Source organism: Anastrepha obliqua, chromosome 3 (genome assembly GCF_027943255.1).
Source record: "Anastrepha obliqua isolate idAnaObli1 chromosome 3, idAnaObli1_1.0, whole genome shotgun sequence".
Lineage (NCBI taxonomy): Eukaryota > Metazoa > Arthropoda > Insecta > Diptera > Tephritidae > Anastrepha > Anastrepha obliqua.
The window spans coordinates 133785154-133809181 of record NC_072894.1 but is presented as its reverse complement, the minus strand read 5'-3'; the positions used below and the strand labels follow the sequence as shown (position 1 = coordinate 133809181).

Below are 24028 nucleotides of genomic sequence, written 5' to 3'. Positions count from 1 at the left end.
AACATCCCTTGGTTTTAACTCATAAGGAATCCAAGTCCCCTGTTTCTGAATCATTCCCAAAGCATGCAATCGCTTGGAAATGGATTGGCGGATAACTCCTAAAACTGTAGCAAGCTTTTCTTGCGTTGGACATGGATCCTCATTGAGCAATGCCTCCAATTCAGCCTCTTCGAAGGTTTTTGGCCTTCCTACACGCGGACGGTCGTCAACATTAAAATCGCCGTCCTTGAAGTGACGGAACCAATCTCGGCACATTTTTTCACTTAATGCGGCAGCTCCATAAACATTTTGTAGCTCTCGATGCGCTTTAACCGCCGTTTGTTTCGAATGAAAGAGCAAAATCAGCACTTCCCGCAAATGACGATTATTCGGCACAAAATCAGACATTTTCATAAAACCAAAAGTATATGAATGAAGTGATTTCTTAAATCTAAATGCAAAACCCTTTAAAAATGTAATATTTGGAGCCTGCCTAAACTCTAATTTACGTGAATCTGATATTCTTGGCATTGGCCCAGTGTATAAGAATATAGCAAAAAGACTGTGAATAAAGGTAAAGTTATAAATGTATTTAATGGAGGAAATTAAATAGCACTGTGCAAATTTTTAAGTAGCTGTTTTAAGTCCAGGGAACTAATATTGAAAGAATTCTCGAAATGAATTTCTTGCTACTCTCTTTATTATATGTTTTTGAATAATATATGATTTATTGTAAATATGTATATCAAATAAACCATTATACTACAACTACTATTAAATAATCTCCCTTTCCATTTCAGGTATGTATGTACGCCACTTTTAAGCAATTCAAGTACCAAAGCAGTATCAGTTATCAGCAACAGTCGAAGAGCGAATCTCAGCAGGCGTGTTTCATTCAAATGTCATATAAGTACAACTGTTTGTAAATAAGAGCATATCCCGCTCATATAGAGCAGCCATTAAAGGTACTAGGATACCGAGTTGGAACCTCCACTTACTTCAATGTAATAATGATAATGATGCCAATTTAATAGCGGCAACAGTTAGTGAGTACTAACGCGTAGTAATTAAGGCTGAGTTAAGAAAGAAAATGAAAACAAAAATGGCACACAAAGCACGATAGGATACGCGAGCGAGCCGAGTACAAATGTGTCTTAAATAGGAAATAAATGGCGGCAATGACAATGAATGTGCGGTACACCTATACCAGTGCACACACTTTGCTGTCTTATTCCTATGTGCATTTGTATGTATGTGTGTATGTCACTGCGTGTTATATGAGTATATGAAAATTAATTGAAACGCTTAGACAAAAGTTAGACAAGCACTTAATGCACATTTAACAGCAGCGCAAGTGAGGAGCGGCGAATGAGCGAACGCCTGAAAGTGCGTCATACGAAATGAAACTCCAAGCAAAGAAGAAACTGGCGTAGATGTATGTAAGCATGTAGGTGTGTGTGTGTAAGTATAATGTGATATATACGCGCTCGCATACAATTAAGGTGACATTAAACGACACAGATGGAAAAATTCCAACGTAAAAGCGAGGGAAGAGTGAGTAGTTGTAGTTGTAGTGGTAGTGAGTAGTGTACGCTTGGAAGTTGGCAAGAGAAAAATCCAATTTAAATCTTACTAATTACTTGGGAGACAAATTACATTTAGCGCACACACATATATGCGCATATACACGCACACAATCACTACCAGGGATATTAAACTATGCGAAGATGTTGCCAGTACGGAAGTGACAACAGCAGAAGCTACAGTAGGTGGAAATCTTTTGCTTTATTTTTGTCTTCTGACACACTGGCTGTACATGTGAGCTGAGCTGAGTTGAGCTGAACTGCGCTGAGCTGCGCTACCGGTGAGTTGTGTATGAGCTCACATTTGAAAAATTAAGTGCCCTTCGGGAATGCCAAGTAGAAGGCAACACTTGCGCACGGAGCGGCATTTACACAACACTGGCACACACACATACACACAAACGCTGCGCCGTAGATGTAATCAGTCAAGCAGGTATCTCTCCAACTAACCAGCCAGCGAGCCAAAAAGCTAGCCAGCCAGCCAGCCATCCAGCCAGTGAGCCAGGGGAGTCAGATGAGCCAGGTGACGGCTGTTGTTGCAACACCTACCTATGACTACATACATATAATTCCAATGTTGCAGCCAACAGTTTCATTTTCCTTGCTAAGGTGCGCGTGCAGCTAAGTTGGGTAAATGTGCAAGAGTAGTTGGCAGCGCAATGCAAGTCTGTTGGGAGTAAGTGTGGCGTGCTTTACTCCATGCCAGACAGTTGCTGCTGTAGGAGCTAAACAGCAAAGACTCCTTCTTGCTTCGCACAACTCTACCCACACTTAGTGCCCTAGAAGGTGTGATTTTGTAGGCGTCAATCCTAGCTAATAAGTATGTTGTCGCCCCGTTGCACATTGGCCAACTCGATATATGGTCTACTATGCCACTAGTTTGCCTCGAGCGTTTACTTCCTCTTTCACTCAGCCTCACACCACGGTCTGCTCGGCCTTGATGTAGTGCAAGCATTACAACTAATGACCGTTTCATCCTTGCCACTCGACTCTTGTTTGTCGTGGCTTTTACTTCTGTGCCTTTTCTGCGCCTTGATATATTATCTACTTTTTTCTCTAAACCTTGCTTTTGCTTTCGCATTCTTATGCCAGTTACCTGTAGTTTTGTCACGGCTGTACGTAATTTTTAATTCATTTTCGTCTGACAATGAGATAGTTAAGGATAATTACCAAGGCGGCAATGAATGCATTAAATATTAATTTCCACTTGCCTTTGTGCGACGATATAAATGAAGATTTTTTTCTTTATCTCATGCGTTTTTGCTTTTATTGTAGGTGCTGATCAAAAATTTTTAAAATTTAATGTCTCTTAAAATGAGACCAATGAAAGATGTTGCTCGTTGTTAATGTTTAGTTGAGCTTGGAAATCGTAAAGGATAACGCTGCATTCGCCCAAGTGGCTTCAATTTTCTGCTAATATTTTACCTCACTAAGAACGGACTAGAACTGAACCTTGATCGGCTTTATGGTATGGTACGACAGTTACCATTTCAGGCTCATATATTTCACGCAGTTTTTCGCAACGAACAATACAAGAGCCACCTCACCCCGTATTGTCATCGGCCAAGCTTCTCTGTGAACCAGTCGGATGAAGTTGATGAGAAACTTGCTTAGGCAAGCAATATCTGTGCACAGAATGCTTTAATTTACGCAGAGCTTTTTGTATTATGAGGTTAATCCCTCCTAGAAGGTATTTTTTCAACATGAATCGCAAAATTTGACTAACGGGCGTGTCTGTGTGCCACTAATAAGCTAAAAACTCATCAACTTAGTTGTCGAACGGCAATAAACTAAAAATGGAGTATAACTTTTTTCTATAAAGCTCTGAATTGCTTACTAGACAAATTTTAAAACGAAAACAGGATTTTTTTCAAAAAATTGCTAATTGTGTGATATTCGCTGTGTGACTAACTCCACTATGCGGGGAAAGCGGGAATAAATAGCCAAAGACAAGAGTAAAAATGTTGGCTCTCTGATTTTTATATCTGCTGATTTGTTACGGCGGTCGCCGTAGCCGAATGGGTTGGTGCGTGACTACCATTCGGATTTCAGAGAGAAAACGTTGGTTCGAATCTCGGTGAAAGACCAAAATGCGGGAAAATTTTTTTCTAATAGCGGCCGCCCCTCGGCAGGCAATGGCAAACCGCCGAGTGTATTTCTGCCATGAAAAAGCTCCTCATAAAAATATCTGCCGTTCGGAATTGGCTTGAAACTGTAGGTCCCTTGTATTAGTTGAAATCAAAGAAGTTCCGTTTGATCGACTCGTCACTACGAGTGTCTTTTATTGATTGAATCTTTAGTTATTACAATCTGGTTCTTACAGCTAAAGACAGCGTGGCTGCGCTGTCAGAGACGCCGGCAGAGGCGCGGTCAGCTTATGTATAATTCTTTGTGTATTGTTTACATAAGAACGTCTAAGGGCTGACGCGGCTCGCAACGGCGGGGAGGAGGTAATATGTTCACTTGGTTGTTGAACCGTCGGCGCATGTCAAATATGCCGACGCGGCAATGTCCATGCAGGGCAATGTCCAAGGGATCGTATTACCACAAGTGCTTGCACATTGTTTATATGAATATTGTAGTCAAGTGCTACAATGTGTTTGTAATAATATTTATGCATTCAACTGAGTACAGTGAGCATTCGATAAGTGAACATACTACATCTCCCTCCTTTAGAAAAATAACGTAATTACATGAAGTTATTTTCTTAGTGTTATTACTTATATATGTTTAAAATTTATATATATTTATTTTTTTTTTTTGATTTTATGAATTTTAATACTAATTAATTAATAGATTTGATGATATATATATATATATGGTATTAATTACTTATTATAGCTATGGCCATACTTTACTTTATAATAGTAGTCAACTGATTGTGAAGTAACATGTATTTAATATATCAAGAAATGAAAATCTTTAACCTATCTTTATGTACTTTTTGTTTCTTATTTTTACTGTCTTTAATTATTATATTATCGTAATATTCTATTTTTACTACAGTATAAGGGCCTAAATATGTTTTATCTAGCTTATGACCTGTTTCATTTTTTAATAAAACTAGGTCATCTATTTTTATGTTACTATCTATAATATTCCTATCGTAATATTCTTTATTTCTATTTTTATGTTTTTCTAATAGTAATCTAGCCCTTTTATAGGCTGATTCTAATCTAAACTTAACTTCTTTAGAGTAATCATCTATATTATAAATAGGTTCTATTTTATCTATATTTGTAAAATATTTTGGCAAGTTACTCTGTTTGCCGAAAACTAGCTCATATGGACAATAATTATGTGCCATAGAGGGTGTCGTGTTGAAACAGTATACGAAATATTGTAGCCATACGTCCCAATCTGTTTTGTCAACAGATATGTAAGAACGGATATATTCATTGAATGTTCTGTGGCTTCTTTCTACTGTTCCAACGGTCTGATGGTGGTGTGCAGTAGACGCTATGTTGTCTATCTTTAAGTATTTGCACAAGTCAGATATAATTGAATTTTTATATTCTGTTCCCATGTCCGTAATGAACGTCTTCATTGGACCGTACTTCAGAATAAAAGATTCGAATATAGCTTTTGCGACAGTTGTTGCACTTTTGTTTGCAACTGGAATTGCTACTAAGTACTTTGTCAGATCACATATTAAAGTGACTGCGTATTCATTTCCATTTTCCGTGCGTGGTAGTGGACCAATTGTATCTACTATCACTCTGTCGAAAGCATATATTGGAGTTTCAGTTAAAGTCATTGGGGTCTTTGTGTGTAATGTCGTCTTTGACATTTGGCATTTTGGACATCTACGTATGTACTCTTTGATATGACGAGTCATATTTTTCCAATAGTAGTGTCTTTTTATTTTAGCTATTGTTCTAGCTATTCCTGTATGACCTCCTTGTATTGGATCATCATGGAATGTAAACAGTATTGCTTCTTTTTCTTTATCTTTTTGTATTAGGGTCACCGGCTGGAGTAGCGCTACTCTTAAAGATTTCAATATTTCATTGCCCATTTTTTTAAAAGTATCTATTGAAATTAGTTCAAAGATCTTTTCGCTCGGTGCCACTTTGAGTTGGCTAATATTAAGTATACCGGCTTCCGTTTCAAGCCTTTGAAAGAACTGACCTAAGTCAAGAATTTCATTGGTGTACATATTGCTAACGTCAATTCTTGCTATAACTTTATTTCCATGTTTTAGTAAGCATAGAGAGTCTGTTATTCGCAAGGTCACTACTTTTCGTACCTCGTCATTTGCAATGACTTCGTATACGTTGGGCTGAGAAGCATTTAGAGTTTGCTTTCGCAAATCCTCTTTTTCTTTTTCTTTTCCTGCGCAGGAATTTAACTGTTTACTTTGATTTCTGGTAGTGACTTTCAGAATTTTATTACTTATTTGTATGTTTTTTAAGTCCTTTATTGTAATTCTTGATAGCGCATCGGCTACAAAATTATCTTTGCCCTTTAGATATTCTACTGTGAAATTATATTCCTCTAATTCAAGTCTCATACGAGTAAGTTTCGAACTTGGATTTACCATTGAGAATAGGTAAGTAAGTGCTCTGTGATCTGTTTTGACAGTGAAGTGTCTACCATAAATATATGGTCTGAAATATATTATTGCCCAATGAATAGCTGCTAATTCCTGTTCTGTTGTGCTTTTGTTGCTTTCACCTTTTGTGAATGCTCTTGATGCGTATGCAACTGGGAGTTGGAGTCCGTTTTTGTTCTGAGTTAGAACTGCTCCACATGCTTGTTTACTAGCATCTGTGATAATACAGAATTCTTTGCTGAAATCTGGGTATTGTAGGAGTGTTGGTTTCATTAGTGCTGATTTTAGATATTCGAAGGCGTTTTGGCAATTAGCTGTCCATTCGAATTTTACATTCTTTTTACATAACCTCGTTATGTGACGGGAATAATCAGCAAAATTTTTTATGAATCTTCTGTAATAGTTACAAAATGCAACAAATCTTCTAGCGCTGTCCGCATCGTGTGGGACTGGATAATTTTGGATGACGTCGTATTTTTTGTCGTCGGGCAAGATTCCTTTGTCTGTGCATTTATGTCCTAGGAAAGTGACTTCATGCATGAAAAATGAGCATTTTTCGGGATGTAACTTTAGATTGTGTTGTCTACATTTGTCAAAAACATCGGTTAAGTTTTTGAGCATCTGTTTTTCAGAACAACCAATGACTATTAGGTCATCCATATAAAGGAATGCTTGTGAAGGTTCAAGTCCAGAGAAAGCTATAGTCATCATTCTCTGAAACGAATTTGGCGCTATTTTTAAACCGAATGGTAATCGCGTGAAGCGATATGAACCATTGTTTGTTGAAAAAGAAGTAATATCTCTTGATTTTTCTTCAAGTTCAATTTGATGAAAACCTGACATTAAGTCTAGGCATGAGAAGTACTTTGCTCTACCTAGTTGATCCAAAATATCATCAATTCTAGGGAGCGGAAATTTATCAGACAACAGTTTTTTATTAATTTGACGATAGTCAATTACTAATCGCCATTTTTTTGTTTCCGAATTTGGAAGTGACTTTTTGGGTACTAATAACAAAGGGCTATTATAAGCAGATACAGATGGTTCGACTATTTTGTCGCCAATTAGTTTTTGGACTTGTTTCTGAATTTCGTCTTTGTAACTGTGAGGATTTCTATAATTTTTAATGTATATTTCTTCATCATCCTTCAATCTCAGTTTTTGTTTATAAAAATTATTTGTGGTTATTGGTTCGGTTTCTAGTCCGAATACATCGCTGTATTGTTTACAGATTGTTGTTAGTTGATTATGAAATTGTGGTGGGAAATTCTTTGATAGCTGTTTTAGTACAGATTTCTCTCTATTCTCTGGAATTGTTTTAACTACTTCGTAGCTTGAAAGTGGTTCATATTCTAATTTATTTATGTTGATTAACTGATCTTCATTTGTTGTATTAAGCATTCTTATGAATGCATTTTGGGTTGTTGCTACGGTATTTGCTATGTAGATACCATGCAGAATTTCTTGGTTTGGAATAAATACACTGTCTTCTACTGAGTTTATTGTAATTTTTCGGACCACTTGTGATCTTGCTGGCAGAACTATGGAATTGTTGCCAGAACTGTATGTTATCGGAACATAAATTGGGTATTTTAAGTTAGTTGGTCTGATTATAAGCCAGTCTTCAGACGGCTTGAAATCTAATTGACAGTTGTATTTTTTAATGAAATCTATTCCTAGTATTCCATCACATGGAATAGCGAATTGTAAATTTACAATGTGAAAATCGTGGGGGATTATGTAATTTGTGGTTTGGATTTCAATGGAAGTAAGTCCTTTAGATTTGGTTACTTCTTGACTTATTCCCTGTATATTTATTATATGATCAGTTTGAATATATTGAAAAACATCTGAATTTTCTTTTAATATAGATATGTCTGCGCCTGTGTCTATCAAGAATACTAGTTCTTTTCCTGTGTTTATATTTGTGAAGGTTACGTATATGTTTTGGCTGAGATTGATGGTATGAATTTTATTATTTACTGCTGAGTATCTAAAGGCTGTTGGGAGTTTCCCGAAGCGTTTTGGGTCACCCTTACATTATTGTTACTGTTTTGGTTATAACCTCCATTTTGGTGGTTATTTCCTCTATGGTTGACTCTGTTGTTTCCTCTATTATTACCTCTATAATTATTATATTGGTAATTATTATTCTGGCCATTATTGCGGTTGTTGTTATTATAATTATTATTATTATAATAACCTCGACCATTGCCTCTACCATTGCCTCTACCGCGATAATTATTCCTGTTGTTATAATTACCACGGCCCCTTTGGGCGAGCAATATTGAATTGGGATTGCCAGTCATTTCGGTACTACATTGTATATACTTTGTGACGGCTTCATCCATTGTTTTGAAATTGCCTGCCTCGAGGATTGTTTTTAACTTTCCGTGTTCACAATTTTTAACCATTGCGTTAATGGCTTCTTTAGTGCTGAATTTGTCAGCATGTTCGGCTGATAGGCCTTCGTCAATATACGAAGCTTCCAAAAGCTTTCGTAAATTGTCAATTTCTGTCGTGAATTTTTCGGCAGTTTTCCCTTTTTGCATTGTTTTAGACAACTTGGCTTTTACTACGTCGGATGTTTCACCGACTATAGTATCTTGCAATTTTTTGATTATTGCATTAATTGTCGTTTCATTTTGGACTTTGTATAGAGTTGAGCCAACAATTTTTGACTTAATGACCTCAACAGCTATTTCTTCGAATGTGCCTTTTGTCAGATTTATTAACTTCAAGGCTGTTACAAATCTTTGAAGATGTATTTTCTGTCCATTGAATTCTGGAATGGTATTCGATATGTACTTTATGTATGCCCTTTGGGCGTTTACATCTGTCATGATGTATTCTTCTGTGTCTGCTGAGCTTGTGCTAGAATTCAATCCTTCTTCCTGTTCTATCTCATTATCTTCTTCAGATAAAGTGATTTGTGCAGGAATTGTAAGATCTTTTAGGTCGTTTTCTTTTATGTCAGTTTCTTCGTTTGATTCAGGATCTGAATCTAAATCTGTTTCAACTGATTTCTGATCTTCTTCTCCATGTAGTGTTAATGGTGAATTTAACACTGTTGGAATGAAAATATCTAGCTGATACTTTTCTTTGACGTTATATAAATTTGAACGTAATTTGATCAACAATTTTGATATTTTTGACCAGTTAGTTTTATTTATTATACGTCTATTATCATGCACTAATATTCTTGCATCATTAAATGTTTCTACAAGAATTTTCGCATGTTTATTTAAAGTATCCTTTTGTATTGACCTATTCTGGCTTACACATTTGTAAGATTTATCAAATTTTTCTTTTAGTTCACGGATATTTAGGGTTAGTTGCTCCCATTCCATGCCTGGGATTCATTATGTATATGTATGTATATAAAAGTTTTTTTTTTTTTTTTTTTGTATATATAAACACATTACCATGAGAATCGTGTGTGCTTGTATATTATTTTCAGATCTTATCAAGATCGTTAGCTTGGCTTAAGGCTCTCTTTTTTATACATTTATTATGTAGGATGTAGGCTTTGTAAATAATATATGCACACATAATAATAACGATTATCAGTAACAATATGTTTGTTATTTTCATATCAGTATTTGACGATTCTATTTTATTTATTACATTTGCAGTGGAGTCCACTGTTTTGGTATCAATTAACCCCATTCTGGGTGTTATTATATATATATCATCAGATTTACTTATACTGTTTCTGCTCATTTATTTTAGTTTTGTTATTTCTAACGCTAATGTTCATTTAGGAGTCAATTTTAATTTAATTAATTTTTCCTGATTCGATCAACAGCGATCTCCTACCTAGTGGTTTGTATGGCTTCACGGGCCATACTCTAGCGGGCAATGCAGTTATCGCTTCCGCTTACTATATTTGTCTTAAATTAATTACAATATTTTTTTTTTTTTTTTTTTTTTTTTTTGTGTATTATATAAATATATCTAAATTCTGCTGCTGTTGATCGTCCATCTGCACCAGCTGGTCTTCGCCGGATCTGGCACGCTGGCGCTCCCTCGTGGACGCAAGCGGCGGGGTGCCTCTCGCGTTTGATGTCTCTAATTGTTGTTCGTCTTGGTGTTCGGATCCGCTGCCGTGCAGTGCTTGCACGTGTATTGGCAGAACGCACTGTCCAATGGTCCCTCGCAGTCGGTTGGGCACTTCTTGGCTGGCTTACTGAGCTGGGCTTTTATTGCTCCTGGCTGGTTTAATTTGGGAATAGTGTTATCAATTATTTTTATATGTCTTTGTGTGGTGGTAGAGGTTGAATGCTTATGGTTTGCCTTCTGGGCTTGATCAATCTGATCTAGCTCGGTTTGTAGTGCTATTGTTGCCTCCCAACGTAATGGTGGGTTGGTGGCAAACAATAGTTTGAGAATTTCCGCCTTCCTCTTTTGGAGGCGTACTCGTATGCCGCTTCTTCCGGCTTTTTTCTTTTTGGTTACTGCATTCATTGAACCTCTACTCACTCAGACAAGAAAAATGTAGTTTCCAACGCTGTTCCTGCTCTTTGCCATTTTGCGATGTAAAGTTGTCCAGCGTCCAGCTGCTTCAATACTTTGTCACGGTCCCCATGTATTAGTTGAAATCAAAGAAGTTCCGTTTGATCGACTCGTCACTACGAGTGTCTTTTATTGATTGGATCTTTAGTTATTACAATCTGGTTCTTACAGCTAAAGACAGCGTGGCTGCGCTGTCAGAGACGCCGGCAGAGGCGCGGTCAGCTTATGTATAATTCTTTATGTATTGTTTACATAAGAACGTCTAAGGGCTGACGCGGCTCGCAACGGCGGGGAGGAGGTAATATGTTCACTTGGTTGTTGAACCGTCGGCGCATGTCAAATATGCCGACGCGGCAATGTCCATGCAGGGCAATGTCCAAGGGATCGTATTACCACAAGTGCTTGCACATTGTTTATATGAATATTGTAGTCAAGTGCTACAATGTGTTTGTAATAATATTTATGCATTCAACTGAGTACAGTGAGCATTCGATAAGTGAACATACTACACCCTCCATTTGTGGAACAACATCAAGACGCCTGAATAGGAGGAGGATCTTCGCGCCAATTATTATATATATATATGTATACAAATATATTTGTTATTGCGTTATCCACTACTTTATGGTACTATATATCTTTGCCTTAGTGGCAGAGCAGCGCATGCTGGGCATTTCCTAGCCATTCACAAGCCATTTTTACCTTTGATGGCATATCTGAATTTTTTGGGAATCATGTTTGTGGAAGCGAAAGAATTCACTTCGGACTTATAAATTTCCTGCGCTACAATTAAGTTTACTCAGTTTACACCAACTAGTTTTACAAAATTTAAAACTTCAAGCCTTTCATATTCACGCACACAACACAGCTAAGTACTTACAATTTTAAATATGCATGTGTTTGTTTGTTGAGCAGCAAAAAAATAGTAATTCTTTTCCACTTCAATAATTTCTGCTCATTTTACCGCCAGCTATTTAATGCGCCTATTACTATGCAATCGCCATACAAATACATCGCCGCTGGAACGAGTTAAAGCGGTCAAAGCAATCATATTTGTACGCCGGGCGTCATCTGACTGAATGCAGTTGTATGAGTGAGTGTGTTTGTGTAGATGTTGAAAATTTAATTTCAAAAATAAACAAAAGGCCCGATCAAATGGAATAGGCTGAGAGTAAAGTTTACATTATGAAAACACAAAACGCCTAAGGTTATGCTAAAAACTTCATGTCGATGAGAAGAATAAAACTAAGTAAAGGAAGGAAATAAAGAAAATAGACGGAAGAAGTAATTGAAGTGAAAGATAGGCAAGAGGAGCTGATTGAAGAAAGCAGTGGGGAGTGAAGCAAGCGGACGAAATAAGAGACAGCCCGCTAAGACGTTGGGTGAGGCTGGGTGGAAAAGTTGGTGTGGGCAAGACCGGAAATAGTAGACAAACTGGCAGGACACGTCATGTCCAAACTTTTTTTATGATGTACCGAAGGCACAAAAAGAAAGAAATAAAAACAAAATATGTACAAGTTAGTGGGAAATAAAGTCGTAAAGAAAAAATTATAGTTGCCGCAGACAACTGAAGACCAACCAAAATGAACTCACCGAAAGAAATCTGCAACAACAAGAGCCAACATAAAGTTGAATCTTGATCAGCAAAGCACAAACAAAAAACGATTTATTTAGTCCAGAGCTGAAAGTTTTAGATTTTTTACAAGATTTTTCATGCCAATTTTTCCATTTTTTTATTTTTTATTTTTATTTTTTTTTTATTTTGTTATATGCATTTGCTTTGCTCACCATACACACAGAACAAAAAAAGAGAAGAAAATGTCAAACTTCGCTGCACAGTTGCCGTGTGTCGCGTGCGCTGCCACGCCTGAAACTATGCTGTGGCCATTCGCACGCCTGCTTGGCGCGTTCTTAACTCACGTTGACGTAGAAAATTTTGAAAGTAGTCGACGCGCACATACACATGCATACATATATACGTACGTACGAGTAGTTGTGGCGAGAGAAGATGGAAAAACTTCATTCAAAGAACTTAACTCTGGAATAGCACCAGCTAGGAATATTAATGCCGAAACGTGATGACCATAAAGTGCAGCAGTGCGGCATAATGTCCATTTCTAGTTTGGTTACACGCACACATACACATACACACACTCTATGTATATACCTACGTTCAAGCGTGTATGTGTGTGTATGTTTGGGTTGTTTTGCACCGGTCTCTAAACGAAACCAAACGTAGTGAAATCAACTTTCAACAAACGTCGCCAGGCGTGTCAGCGCGATAGCGCACTGAGTACGCAAATGTTGTGTCCCTGCTACTGGCAGCAAAAATTTTCTAAAGAGCATACAATGGAGTCTCGCGCTCGTTGGCGTATTCGGGTAGTGGCTGAAAAGCAGATCAGCACAGGCAGCGCGTGTTGCAGGCTCATCCGTTCATTTGCTCCGGTCGCTTCCGGTTTGGCTCCTTCCCAACAACACTACAAAGCTAGTTGGCGCACGTTGGCGTACAAACAACAGAGAAAAAAGGTAGAAATATCCTCACAGCAACAACTTACCATTTTTGGTGTGCCATTTGGCTTATGCGTTTTTGTCAACGCTGAAGAAGAAGAGCGAGTGGTAAAGTGAGCCATTGGATGAGATGAAGCAAAAGTTTTTCTTAATTCCGCAAGAACTTAAGAAAATAAAATTAAAATGCTTCAGCAGGTTGGCAAGCATAGTGCGGCTATAGACAAAGAAACAGGAGGAAGAAAGAAAAGACGAAAAATATAAATGTCAAAGGGGGGGAAGGGAAGCGAATAGCGGTAGGACAACAAGATGGTGCCAAGAAGAATTACATTTGGCATATTTCAAATGCGGCTGTCGGATTGAGGATAATAGCGCAAAAGTATGCAAAAAATTAAAGAAAAACACAAAAATATATAAATTGAGCTTACAGACGCAGCAAACTATTGTCAAAATGGGTTGTAATGAACCCGCAAATGAACCAACTAACGGTCAGTCAAGACAACAGCAAATAAATGAGCTGGGCATGACGCGAGTCGGTTGCCAAAAATTGGACGAGGTGGCATGGGTATAGATGCAGTTGCAGATACATGCACAGACATACAGACAAATAGAGATACAAATATAAGTAAATAGGTATTCAGATGTGGATATAGATACAGATTAAGATAAAGATACTGATATAGAGACAGAGATACAGAGATAGGACCAGATACATATCCAGATGCAGGCGGAGATAAACAGATATACAGATACAAATAAAGATATGGACACAGAAACAGGAGATGGAGCAGAGATCAGCAACCCATACGCAGGAAACACGCTCACCCGATCACCCGAAAATACGCCAAGGGCTAGTAAAGATAGGTGGGAATGGAAATGCTGAAGAGTTGTTGCAAGACGAGCACCAGATACAACAAATTCTCGAACTGACATACTCAATAACGAACTCATGTCGTATTACTTAACAGCAAGGTTCCGATAGGAGCAAACGTTCGGACAAGAGAAGGCTTTGATTTGGGTTTAAGTCCCACACGGACGGCCATAATAGCAATCTAGGCTTTCAACATTTTCCTCGTGCTGAAAAAAAAACTAAGAATGATATGGACACAGAAAAAAGAAGATATGGAAACTGAGAGTGGTCCAAGTACAGATATATATTCTCAGATACACAGATACAGATAAAAATCCGGATATAGATAAAGACTCCTAGATACACAGGTACAAATAGGGATATTGTTACAGATACAGCTTCCAAGTCTGCGACCGTTTTCTACTTCGGAATCAAAAGCACCAAAGCGCTCGATCTGTCTTCATTGTCTTGACCTCCTCGCTTGGTCCGCAAAGTTGATTATGAGACCCTCTCATCAGATATATTATTAACAATTTTCTTCGTATCAAACTGAAACTCTGGGGATGTTTTATTGTATATTTCGCTCCATGACTCAACTGAATATCTTGAATTGTTACTCCGGTAATGAGTACCTGCTACTGCTCTACTAATCTAAAGATTCGTCTGCTGAAACTCTTTGATATACATTCCCAGAGGTTTATCAGAGGGTTGCATCTCTTTCGCTCTTTGGACAGCTCCTGCATATTTGTTTAAGGAAGAAGTAGTTCTGTCGCAGTCTAAATTTACTGTTATCAACCAAAACCATTTAGATTGGCACCTGTGGTTATACAAACCTCTGCAGATGTCAGGACAATGCGTGTAACCAGGACTGCAGAAGCCAGTGAATCATCCACTTGAGTGATTTTCTTTATGGGAAACGAACTTTTTCTAATTTCTGCTCATCAAAGACAAGATATATTTCTTTAAAAGACTGATTGTTAAAAAAGGGCACTGCTTCCACAAAATATATTTAAGATATGAACGATGCATAGAGTATGGATGCCCAAGGCGGCTGAAAGCGTATAAGGATCTCTCTCCTTGAAGACCTTTGACGACGGTGTTGAACTCAGCTTTTCGTTCATATATTTGAGCTAACGTTTAAAAATTATGTTTTTACAGATTTATTTTTTTCCATTATATTCTACCATTATTTATTTATCTTCAATTGAAATCCACTCACTTTTCACCTCTTCTACTTTATTCATTGCGAAAACCAAGTTAATGTTCCTTTACAGTTTTGTCACGAACTGTGTGAAGTAGGGCGCAGAAATTAGAGAAAAAGCTTCAAGCGCGGCGAGTCAATTGAAGCAAGCACGCACGCGTGAATTTCAAATTACACACACACACACTTACATGCAATTGCATTCTCACAGCATAAACTCAAGTGCCAAAGCAAATATTTATCAACTGCTTCGAAATGAATTAAAAACACACACCGCTTACCCAACTACTGCATTCAAATTGTACACCAACAAAAACAAAAGTTTTAAGAAATTACAAGCCCAATGCAGTTTTCAACTGTCATTATTGCACTCTGCTCTTGTAATCGGCTGGCTGGTTGGCTGGCTGAATGTGACCGGCTGCAGTTTATTGCCAATGGCTGAAGGTGGGAGGCCAGTAGGAAAAATTGAGAGTAACTCGAAGGTGAGATGGTTGAGTGCTTGAGAAGTGCTTTTCACTTCAACACTTTAGCGAGCATAGCACAAAGTAGAATAAAATATCGTTCGCGAGTTTAATTTTTTTACTCTACTTAAAGGTATTTTTATTATTTCAATAAACATTCACTTATAAGACTTATTAGCAAGCAGTCGTGAGTGTTTCGCGAATTAAATTTTGACGCGCTAATGAGTACGTATTTCATAAGCATCTGTTTATTGTTTTTAAAGTTGTTGACGGAGAGCTTAAGTGCTTACGAATGTATCTTTCTAGCTCGCAGTTTTTTCGCACATTAATTTTTATTGATCCCAGAGAGTTGATCATTGAGAGTGATTTAAAATATATTTTTATGCCACTAAGAATAGAAAATTAATTAAATATCGCGCGCGAGCTAACTAGAATACTAGACTTTAAGAGTCGCCGAATTTTCTAAACTATTTAATACTGAAAATATATTTTTTTAACTTTGAATAGGACATCGAGTTATATTGAGTTATAAGTTCGCGAATACTTCGACTCGCGAACAACCTTTTCCCCATACTAATTTTTGTTGCGCTCCAGAATTCATTACATTCCTCCACATTTTCTGCGTGGCCCTCTTTTGTCATTCTACCACCAGTTGGCCCAATCGTCATCAAATGCTCAACTAACCCTTAGCACCTCTCTTGAGTCCCCTTATGGCAATGTATTGTCCAGTGAACATTTGCTAAAATTTCGCTTAGGCAATAATGGCGCAGATTACGTGCTAAAATTACTTAAAAAGATTTTCAATTGTCCTTGAGTGCAGTCGCGCCACCATCCGCACCAGCGCTAGCAATAACAGCTGAACCTGTGTCTTTGCGTTCGCACCGCGCATCTGCTGTCGCGAGTGCAGCTATTGTTTTAATATACCCAGCCAAGCTTGTCAGTATGTGCATTTGGCCAACACGTTTCGTTTTCGCTTTTCTATTTTTTTTTATTTTTTGCTGCAACACTTTATTCATTTCGCTGTAAGCTGCTTGGTGTACTTGCCTTAGAGCTGGTGTTGTTGCTATTGTTGTTAAATTTATTATCCCAAACTGTACTGATATAATGAACTTTTGTTAAGACAACAATAAATTTATTGCTGCGACAATGGTTTTCAATTTTTCGCTTCCTCCGAAAATCGCCTCGTGCACCTCCCCTCACCAAAGCCATTCGCAATGCACTACAGCAGCCGTGATGCAGAAATTCTACTCCCATATTCTTCTTCTTGAATTTCTTTTTCCTCACATTTTGTCATTCATCTGTTTATTGTTTTCTTTGCTGTTGACTTATTTGTCCGCTTTTGGTCATAAGTTGTTCGCCGTGTGTGTATGTGTGTATATGTATATGTATTGCAGTATTATTTATATTCTGTGTTCGGTTGTACGCTGTCTGCAGATAATGTTTATTGTTATCCTTAATATTAAGCAGCTGACCTGCTTCTTCGACTACCTCGCAATGTCTCTTGTGCTGGTGGACTCACTGCTTGCAATCAAATGCATTGGACAATTTGAAATTTATTTGCTATGAATAGACAATGCGAACGCATTCTCCTGTACCACCCTCTGCGCTCTTCGCTTTTGTTGGATTTTCGAATTTATCGATTCTCTGTATTCTTTTGTTCGTTCTGTGGCATTCAATAGATTTTGATTTGGTTTTGTGGAATTTATTTGATTCGGATTTTGTGATTGGAAAAATGAAAAAAAAAAAATGATTTTAAATTCTTTCTTTTTATTTACTTAGAAAATATGAAAAAAATTAATTACAAAAATTACTTACTATCAAATCAAAGGGAGTTGCATAGCGTCAAGTGCGTAAAGTTGGATCTAACAAGTAAGCCATGATACCACCCCACAGAGTGGGGCTTGCTAAATGGTTCCAGACCCAACTCATAGGGAAAACTTACTGAATGTTGTAATGCCAAAACACGAAATACCCAGCATGCAAAGATCTCACAGGGCGGAATATATTCAGGCTGTGTGTCAAAGCAAAGAGGAATTAAAAATATATCTTTCTTAGATATTTTAGAAATCCTACATAATTAAAAACCCTGCAATTTAAGATGGAACGTTTTTGTGAAATTTCTTTATTTATTTTTATAAAATTTTAATATTAGATTAATACGGTTTTTCTTTGACAATGAGCTGTAATATTGCACGAAAAAAATAATAATGAACATTGAAAGAAAACAAAGAAAAATAGTCAAAACTGGTTAAATGTTGGCAAACAAAGATAGATTTTAGATTTTTGAGATACACATGCCCCACAAAGTCTGCGTTCACCCTACAATAACTTTTTAATGAATGAAACACACAACCTGATTTTATAATTCTTATAAATTTGTATATATTTATATGTTTATGATATGTTTAAGTTTCAAAAACAAAAATAAATTTCAAGATTCCTCACATAAGTTTTTAGATAACAGCAAATAATGGCCGTAACAAGTAAATAAACCGACCATAAAGTCTGCGTTCAGTCTTAAAGTCTAATACAAAAACATGATATGCTATGTTTATGCAAAAATTAAATCTAATATTTAGTTGGATATCCACGTTGCTTCAGGACTTCACTCAGCCTATTTGGCATTGAAATTACTAGTTTCTCTGTTTCCTCTGCTGTTATCTTCCTCCATTCTACCTGCATAACACTCCACAAAACCTCTTTACTAGTAATCACTTGCTGACGAATTCTTTTTTGCAATAGATTCCACAGATGCTCGATGGGGTTAAGATCTGGGGACTGTGGTGGTGTTTTAAGCTGTTTTGGGGCGTTGTACAAGAGCGAAAGCTTAACGATCTCGGCTGTGTGCTTCGGGTCGTTATCTTGTTTTAACCAAAATGTTCGTGATAAGCCGAGATTTTCTGCACTTAGCTTTAAACTCCGTTTTAGTATGTTCAAGTATCCCCATTTATCCATCGTCGAATCAATAAACTCTAACTGACCCACCCCATTTGCCGCCATGCAGCCCCAAACCATAACCCCGCCACCTCCGTGCTTAACCGTGCCAAAAAGATTTTGCTTTCAAGAGCAGTTCCAGGTTTTCGCTAGACAATTAGACGGCCTTTTATTCCGAATATACAAAATTTACTTTCGTTTGAAAATATTACTTGTTTCCAGAACTCGGGAGGCTTATTTATGTACTCATTAGCAAACTGAATGCGTTTACGTCTGTTCACAAGAGAAATGAAAGGCTTTCTTCGGGCGACTCTACCATGGTATCCAGCTTGACGTAGAACTTTTCTGGCAGTTTCAGCGCAAATACTTTTTTTAAATGTTTGATTTATGTTTTCAACTAATTTTGAGGATGTAATCCGGGGGTTAACCTTTACCAAGTTGATTATAGAACGCGCTTCCCGATAATTCGATAGTCGATAATTTTTTCGGACGCCCTGACCTGGGCTTATACCGAAAATTTGTTACAACTCGCTGAATAGAGGAATACGTTCTCCCAATAGATTTTCCAATATATTGGAAACTTTTTCCATCTTTCCACATTTTGATAATAAATTTCCTCTCAGAAACGCTTATTTCTTTTCCCTTTCCTTCCATGTTCTTTAATTATCTCCAGTTATAAACAAAATGTTCAACTAAGCTTTGTTAACATTCAGTCGAAGTAATGCGCAATCAAAAATTAATATAAACAAGGAAAAATATCTTAAAATTAGCGGTACCATTAAAATAAACAGGCTGTGGGTGAAGTGGGGAATCTTGTTTTTTTTTTTTGCCCTTGAAAGCTGGGAATGTAGTGAATAAACAAGAAATTGTAAAGATTTCAATTTAATCATAATATTCTATTTTGTTTTTAATAAATTTAAGAAGGTTATTCGGGTGAACGCAGACTTTGTGGGGCATGTGTAGATATATAGAAATCAACGCACGGTATGCAGCCGCCGTAGAGGAATAGGTTAGTGCGTGACTACCATTCATTAGTGCACAAGTTCAAAAGCCGGGACACGAAATACCAAATGATAGCAACAAATTTTTCTAAATCGGTCGTGAACCTTATGCGTTTCTGCAATGAAAAAATTTCCTCATAAAACACCATCAGCCATTCAGAGGCGGCATAAAAGATCTGGAAACAGATGGAGTCGCTAGGGACTATATCTGCTGAATCCGGTGAATGCTCCAATAATTAAAACTTTGATTCATTGATTTATCGTTGTCAAAATGTTCTGTGGCACAGTGCATTGTCTTCATGATAAATTATTTTTCATTTTGTAAACTGGGTCTTTTTCACGAATTTTTTCCTTCAGCTGGTCTAAAAGGCTACAATAATTTTCAGAATTTACTGTTTTATCAGTTTGCAAGTAATCCACATACGAAATTCCTTTCTCATCCTGACAAAAACTGATGCTAACATCTTCTTGGCAATTTCTGGACACAAACTCGTTTCGGAGCCAAAGAGCCAGGATCACACCCCACTTTAGCCTCTCTACTATCCATGAACCATGGAGATAGATCCTGTCTCATACATAGTGATGAATCGACGCACAAAAGCCACTTTATCCTTTCGCAAATGCTCTAAATGTTGCTGAGAAAGTCGCGTTCGAATGTGTGTTTGTTCCATTGTTAGCGAATGCGGCACCCGTTATGCATACAGCTTTCTGAATGCAAATACTTCCGCCAAAATATTGCTTACGCTGCCCAATTAGATACCAAGAATGATACTAAATCTTATTCAGTCACTCGGCGATTATTCATTATCCTACGATTCTGGTGTTGTTGCAGTTTTTGGACGTCCTTGGCGTGAATCGTCAATACGGCCACGTTTAAAGTCAGCAACCTATTTTTCCATTGTACTAATTGATGGCAAAAAGTCCTTGCATACTTTCATTTGATTTTAAACCTTTAAGAAATAAAAATTCAATCACGCAAAACTTATCAGCCGAAATTCTGATATCGTTTGGCCGCCTCGGAGCTGCGATTTGACGCCGTTGGATTATTATCTTTGGGGTGCCGTCAAAAACCAGTGCTATGCCAACAAACCAGCAACAATTGATGCACTGAAGACCAACATACGCGATGTCATAGCTGAAATACAGCCGCATATAATCGAAAATGTGTTGAAAAATTGGACCGATCGTATGGGATGGTGCATGGCTAGCCGAGGCAGCCATATGAATGAAATTGTATTCCATCATTAACCGGAAGGATTGTACTTCAAAATAAAAAAAACAGTTTGGAAAAGTATTTAGTAGTTTCTTTTTTATAGCATTTTTAATTCCGTAAAGTTATATGGCGGACCCTATATGTATATATTCATTTTTATATATAAACTTATATTCGATACATGCAGAAACTACCAGCACTTCTTTTATGTTGTGTTAAAAACATTTATTCTAGTCTATTCCAGTTCTCATCAGATGAAAATGTGTCCTTTACTTTTAGTTACGGGGGCATGGTGAATTGTTGACTACGAGCACGAAGCGGTTTTTTCCTGAAATTTTGGTTTTTTGAATTATGACACTCTTGTAGCAAATTGGCGATGTATATGTATGTATGCTATTAGAAGAGTGCCGATACAGGCTTTTGCAGGTAGAGAGTTCTGCAAAGACATAGGAAACACAACCAAACACCCATGAATGATTTCCCATTAAAGATGAAAAGTAAAAAAAGCAGCTACAGATTGATAAAAAAATTCCTGGGAAGTGAAAATTAAAGATCCACGCAGTCGCACCCACCTAATAAACAAAAAAAAATTTCAAAGAGCGGCTGGTATGTAATTGCGCACTTCTCATGCCACATTTTTGCCATCACTTGCAATGCTTAGTTCAATAAATTGGAATTTTCTTTTGTAATCTACTAGACAAATAAAAAAAATACTATCAAACAAGAAATAATTTGCTCTTAAAAGTTAAAATCTTTGATGACTCAACCTGCAAAAACTGCAGATATTTAATTGCTACCCGCACATAACCTTCAGGCTGACTGAAAATGTGTTTACCAGCTCAAGACCAGACTGAGGAATGGTGGCCCCAAAAATTATCGACTGTAGTGATAGGGCACCACCATCGTATCGAATTCGAAGTGAATCAATGAAATTTCCAAAATACGTAGTACGATATTCCAGCCCACACCCTGATTTTTTTTTTTCTATTATTTATTTACTATTTCGCCTTTTCTCCTTCTACCTATTTCTGCTTCATCTTCAATTAGGCATGGATTCTTTAGGAAATTCATCAATAAATCATGCCAAGTCAGCTGAGGACTCAGGCGAAGCTTATATGTATATGCTTTTATAGGCAAACATATGCACATGTACATATATGCATGTATATATGTGTTTATAAATGAAGGCAGGAAGGAAAATAAAAATACCCGCAGGAATTTTCCGGTTTTAATGCCATTTTTCGTGAAATGTCTTTGATCAGCGGACAGGCGGTAGGCAGAAAGCGATGATGCAATAAGTAGAGCAACCAAAAGAGGGGTGTAGACTGGAGTAGCAGCAAGGGAGTAAAAGAAAAGCGTTTGAATGGGGCGGGATAGCTGGTGGGTGTGACGTTTGTACTTTTTGGCTGGTGCGTTGTGCGCTAAGGGCATAAGGTCAGCAAACAATGAAATATGCAACGAGAAGAAAACAACAATTGCACCCTAGTACATAGTTTTGTATGAGTGTAGCTGTGGAATATAGTGACATTTATGAGTAAAATGCCCACAAATATAATTTTGTAGAATTTTTTCCATTTCTTCCTCTGAATTTAGAAATTAGTTTTTCTATACGTTTGCCCCTTTTCGCCAAAATGTCACTTGAGAATATAAATTCTTTGCAACGGATATGCTGAACTTTTTTAACAAAGCAAAGAAGCGGGAATTTTTTTAACAAACGCACCGTAAAAAGCGTCGTGACATAATTTTTTTTAAGTGCCCTAAAAGGCGTCGTGAAAAAATTATACGTATCCGAAGTTTTGTTTTTAGAAAAATAATTTTAGTAAGATAATTTATAGTTTAAAAATTTTGCCATTTCTTAGATTGGGACTCATTTTCACAACGTCTTCATTGTAAAATACATACAATTAGTTGTGATTATATTGTATTTTATTTAAAAGTATAGGGTGGGCCATGAAAACACTAATCAATATTTTTTCAAACTTTTTTTTATTTTGAAAAAATAATATCGTTGAAATGACTGCCACGGCTGGCTTTACAGTAGGCCATTCGATCAACCCAATTTTTAAGCACATTTTCGATTGTTTGGGCTCCAATTTCATGAATGGCAACTTCGAATTCGTGTTTTAAAGCATCAATCGTCTCTGGATGGTTCGCATAGCATTTGTCCTTAACGGCTCCCCACAAAAAATAGTCCAACGGGCTTAAATCACAGCTCCGAGGAGGCCAAGTGATATCGGAATTCAAAACGGTAGCCAAAAGTTCGAGTGTAACTTTGGCAGTGTGACAAGTTACACCGTCCTGTTGAAACCAAATGTCGTCCATGTCATCCTCTTCAATTTTTGGAAACAAAAACTCGTTGAGCATGTCACGGCAATGCTCGCCATTTACTGTAATCGCATTGAGTCCAATTAAACTAAGAGGCTGAGGCAGAAAAAAGTACATTTACAAATTCTTGAGACGAATTTATTCATAGTTGGAAGTAAATCGAGACTTAAACAAAAGCGAGGGACGGTTTGAGAAATTTTAATTACTGACCGCAGCAGACAGCATTTGTGAACATATAAGGATTGACTGGCTCCACGGACTTTGAAAGCAGCCAATTCTGGAGCAACATTAAAATATTAAAGCAGATAGCGAGATCAAATTGTGATTTAGTAGAGCCAAAGTAAAAGCAGAAGGAGGCGTAATTTTAGTACTTTGCGGCTTCTGACGTTAATGGACTGTCATGAAAGGTACTGAAGCGGAACCTAAGTATCACCTAAGTATCCCATATTACATCCTAAGTCCACACGATCCGCATGACTATGATTTACTTTATGCGGCTCAGAACCATAATTCCTAAAAAAATCAAGAAAACCAGAGGAATAAAAGTGGGCCCCCTCGCCTAGTAAGCCCAACCGAAGTATCACTGCAAGTCCAAAGCGGTAGAGCAAGCAAGTTACCAACACTTGATGGAAAATTGCTAAAATGCTCCACTTTTTATCTGAGGTTGAATCAACACACCAAATTTTTCTAGCAGAGTCTGTGCTAAGTAGTTACTGTTCCATTAAATATACCTATAAACTACACAAGAAAATTGGTTACTTTGAGGTTTTAAGTAGTCTGGTAAAGCCTTGTGCTATTGTTGCTATTTGCTGCACGAGAAGTGAGGGCAAAAAAGCCCTACTTCTGTGAGTCCCTGTTTCTCCTACTACTACACAGTCGACTTTTTTAATTTGTATACATACATAC

General features: G+C 37.3%; 1 protein-coding gene across 1 annotated transcript; it reads right to left on the bottom strand.

Annotated features, from left to right (window-relative positions):
• Positions 1-8096: 8096 nt before the first annotated feature.
• On the bottom strand, positions 8097-9467 carry LOC129242238 (kinesin-related protein 10-like). The gene has a single exon (XM_054878793.1). It carries the CDS (start codon positions 9465-9467, stop codon positions 8097-8099), a length of 1371 nt encoding a protein of 456 aa, XP_054734768.1.
• Between the last annotated feature and the right edge of the window lie 14561 nt (positions 9468-24028).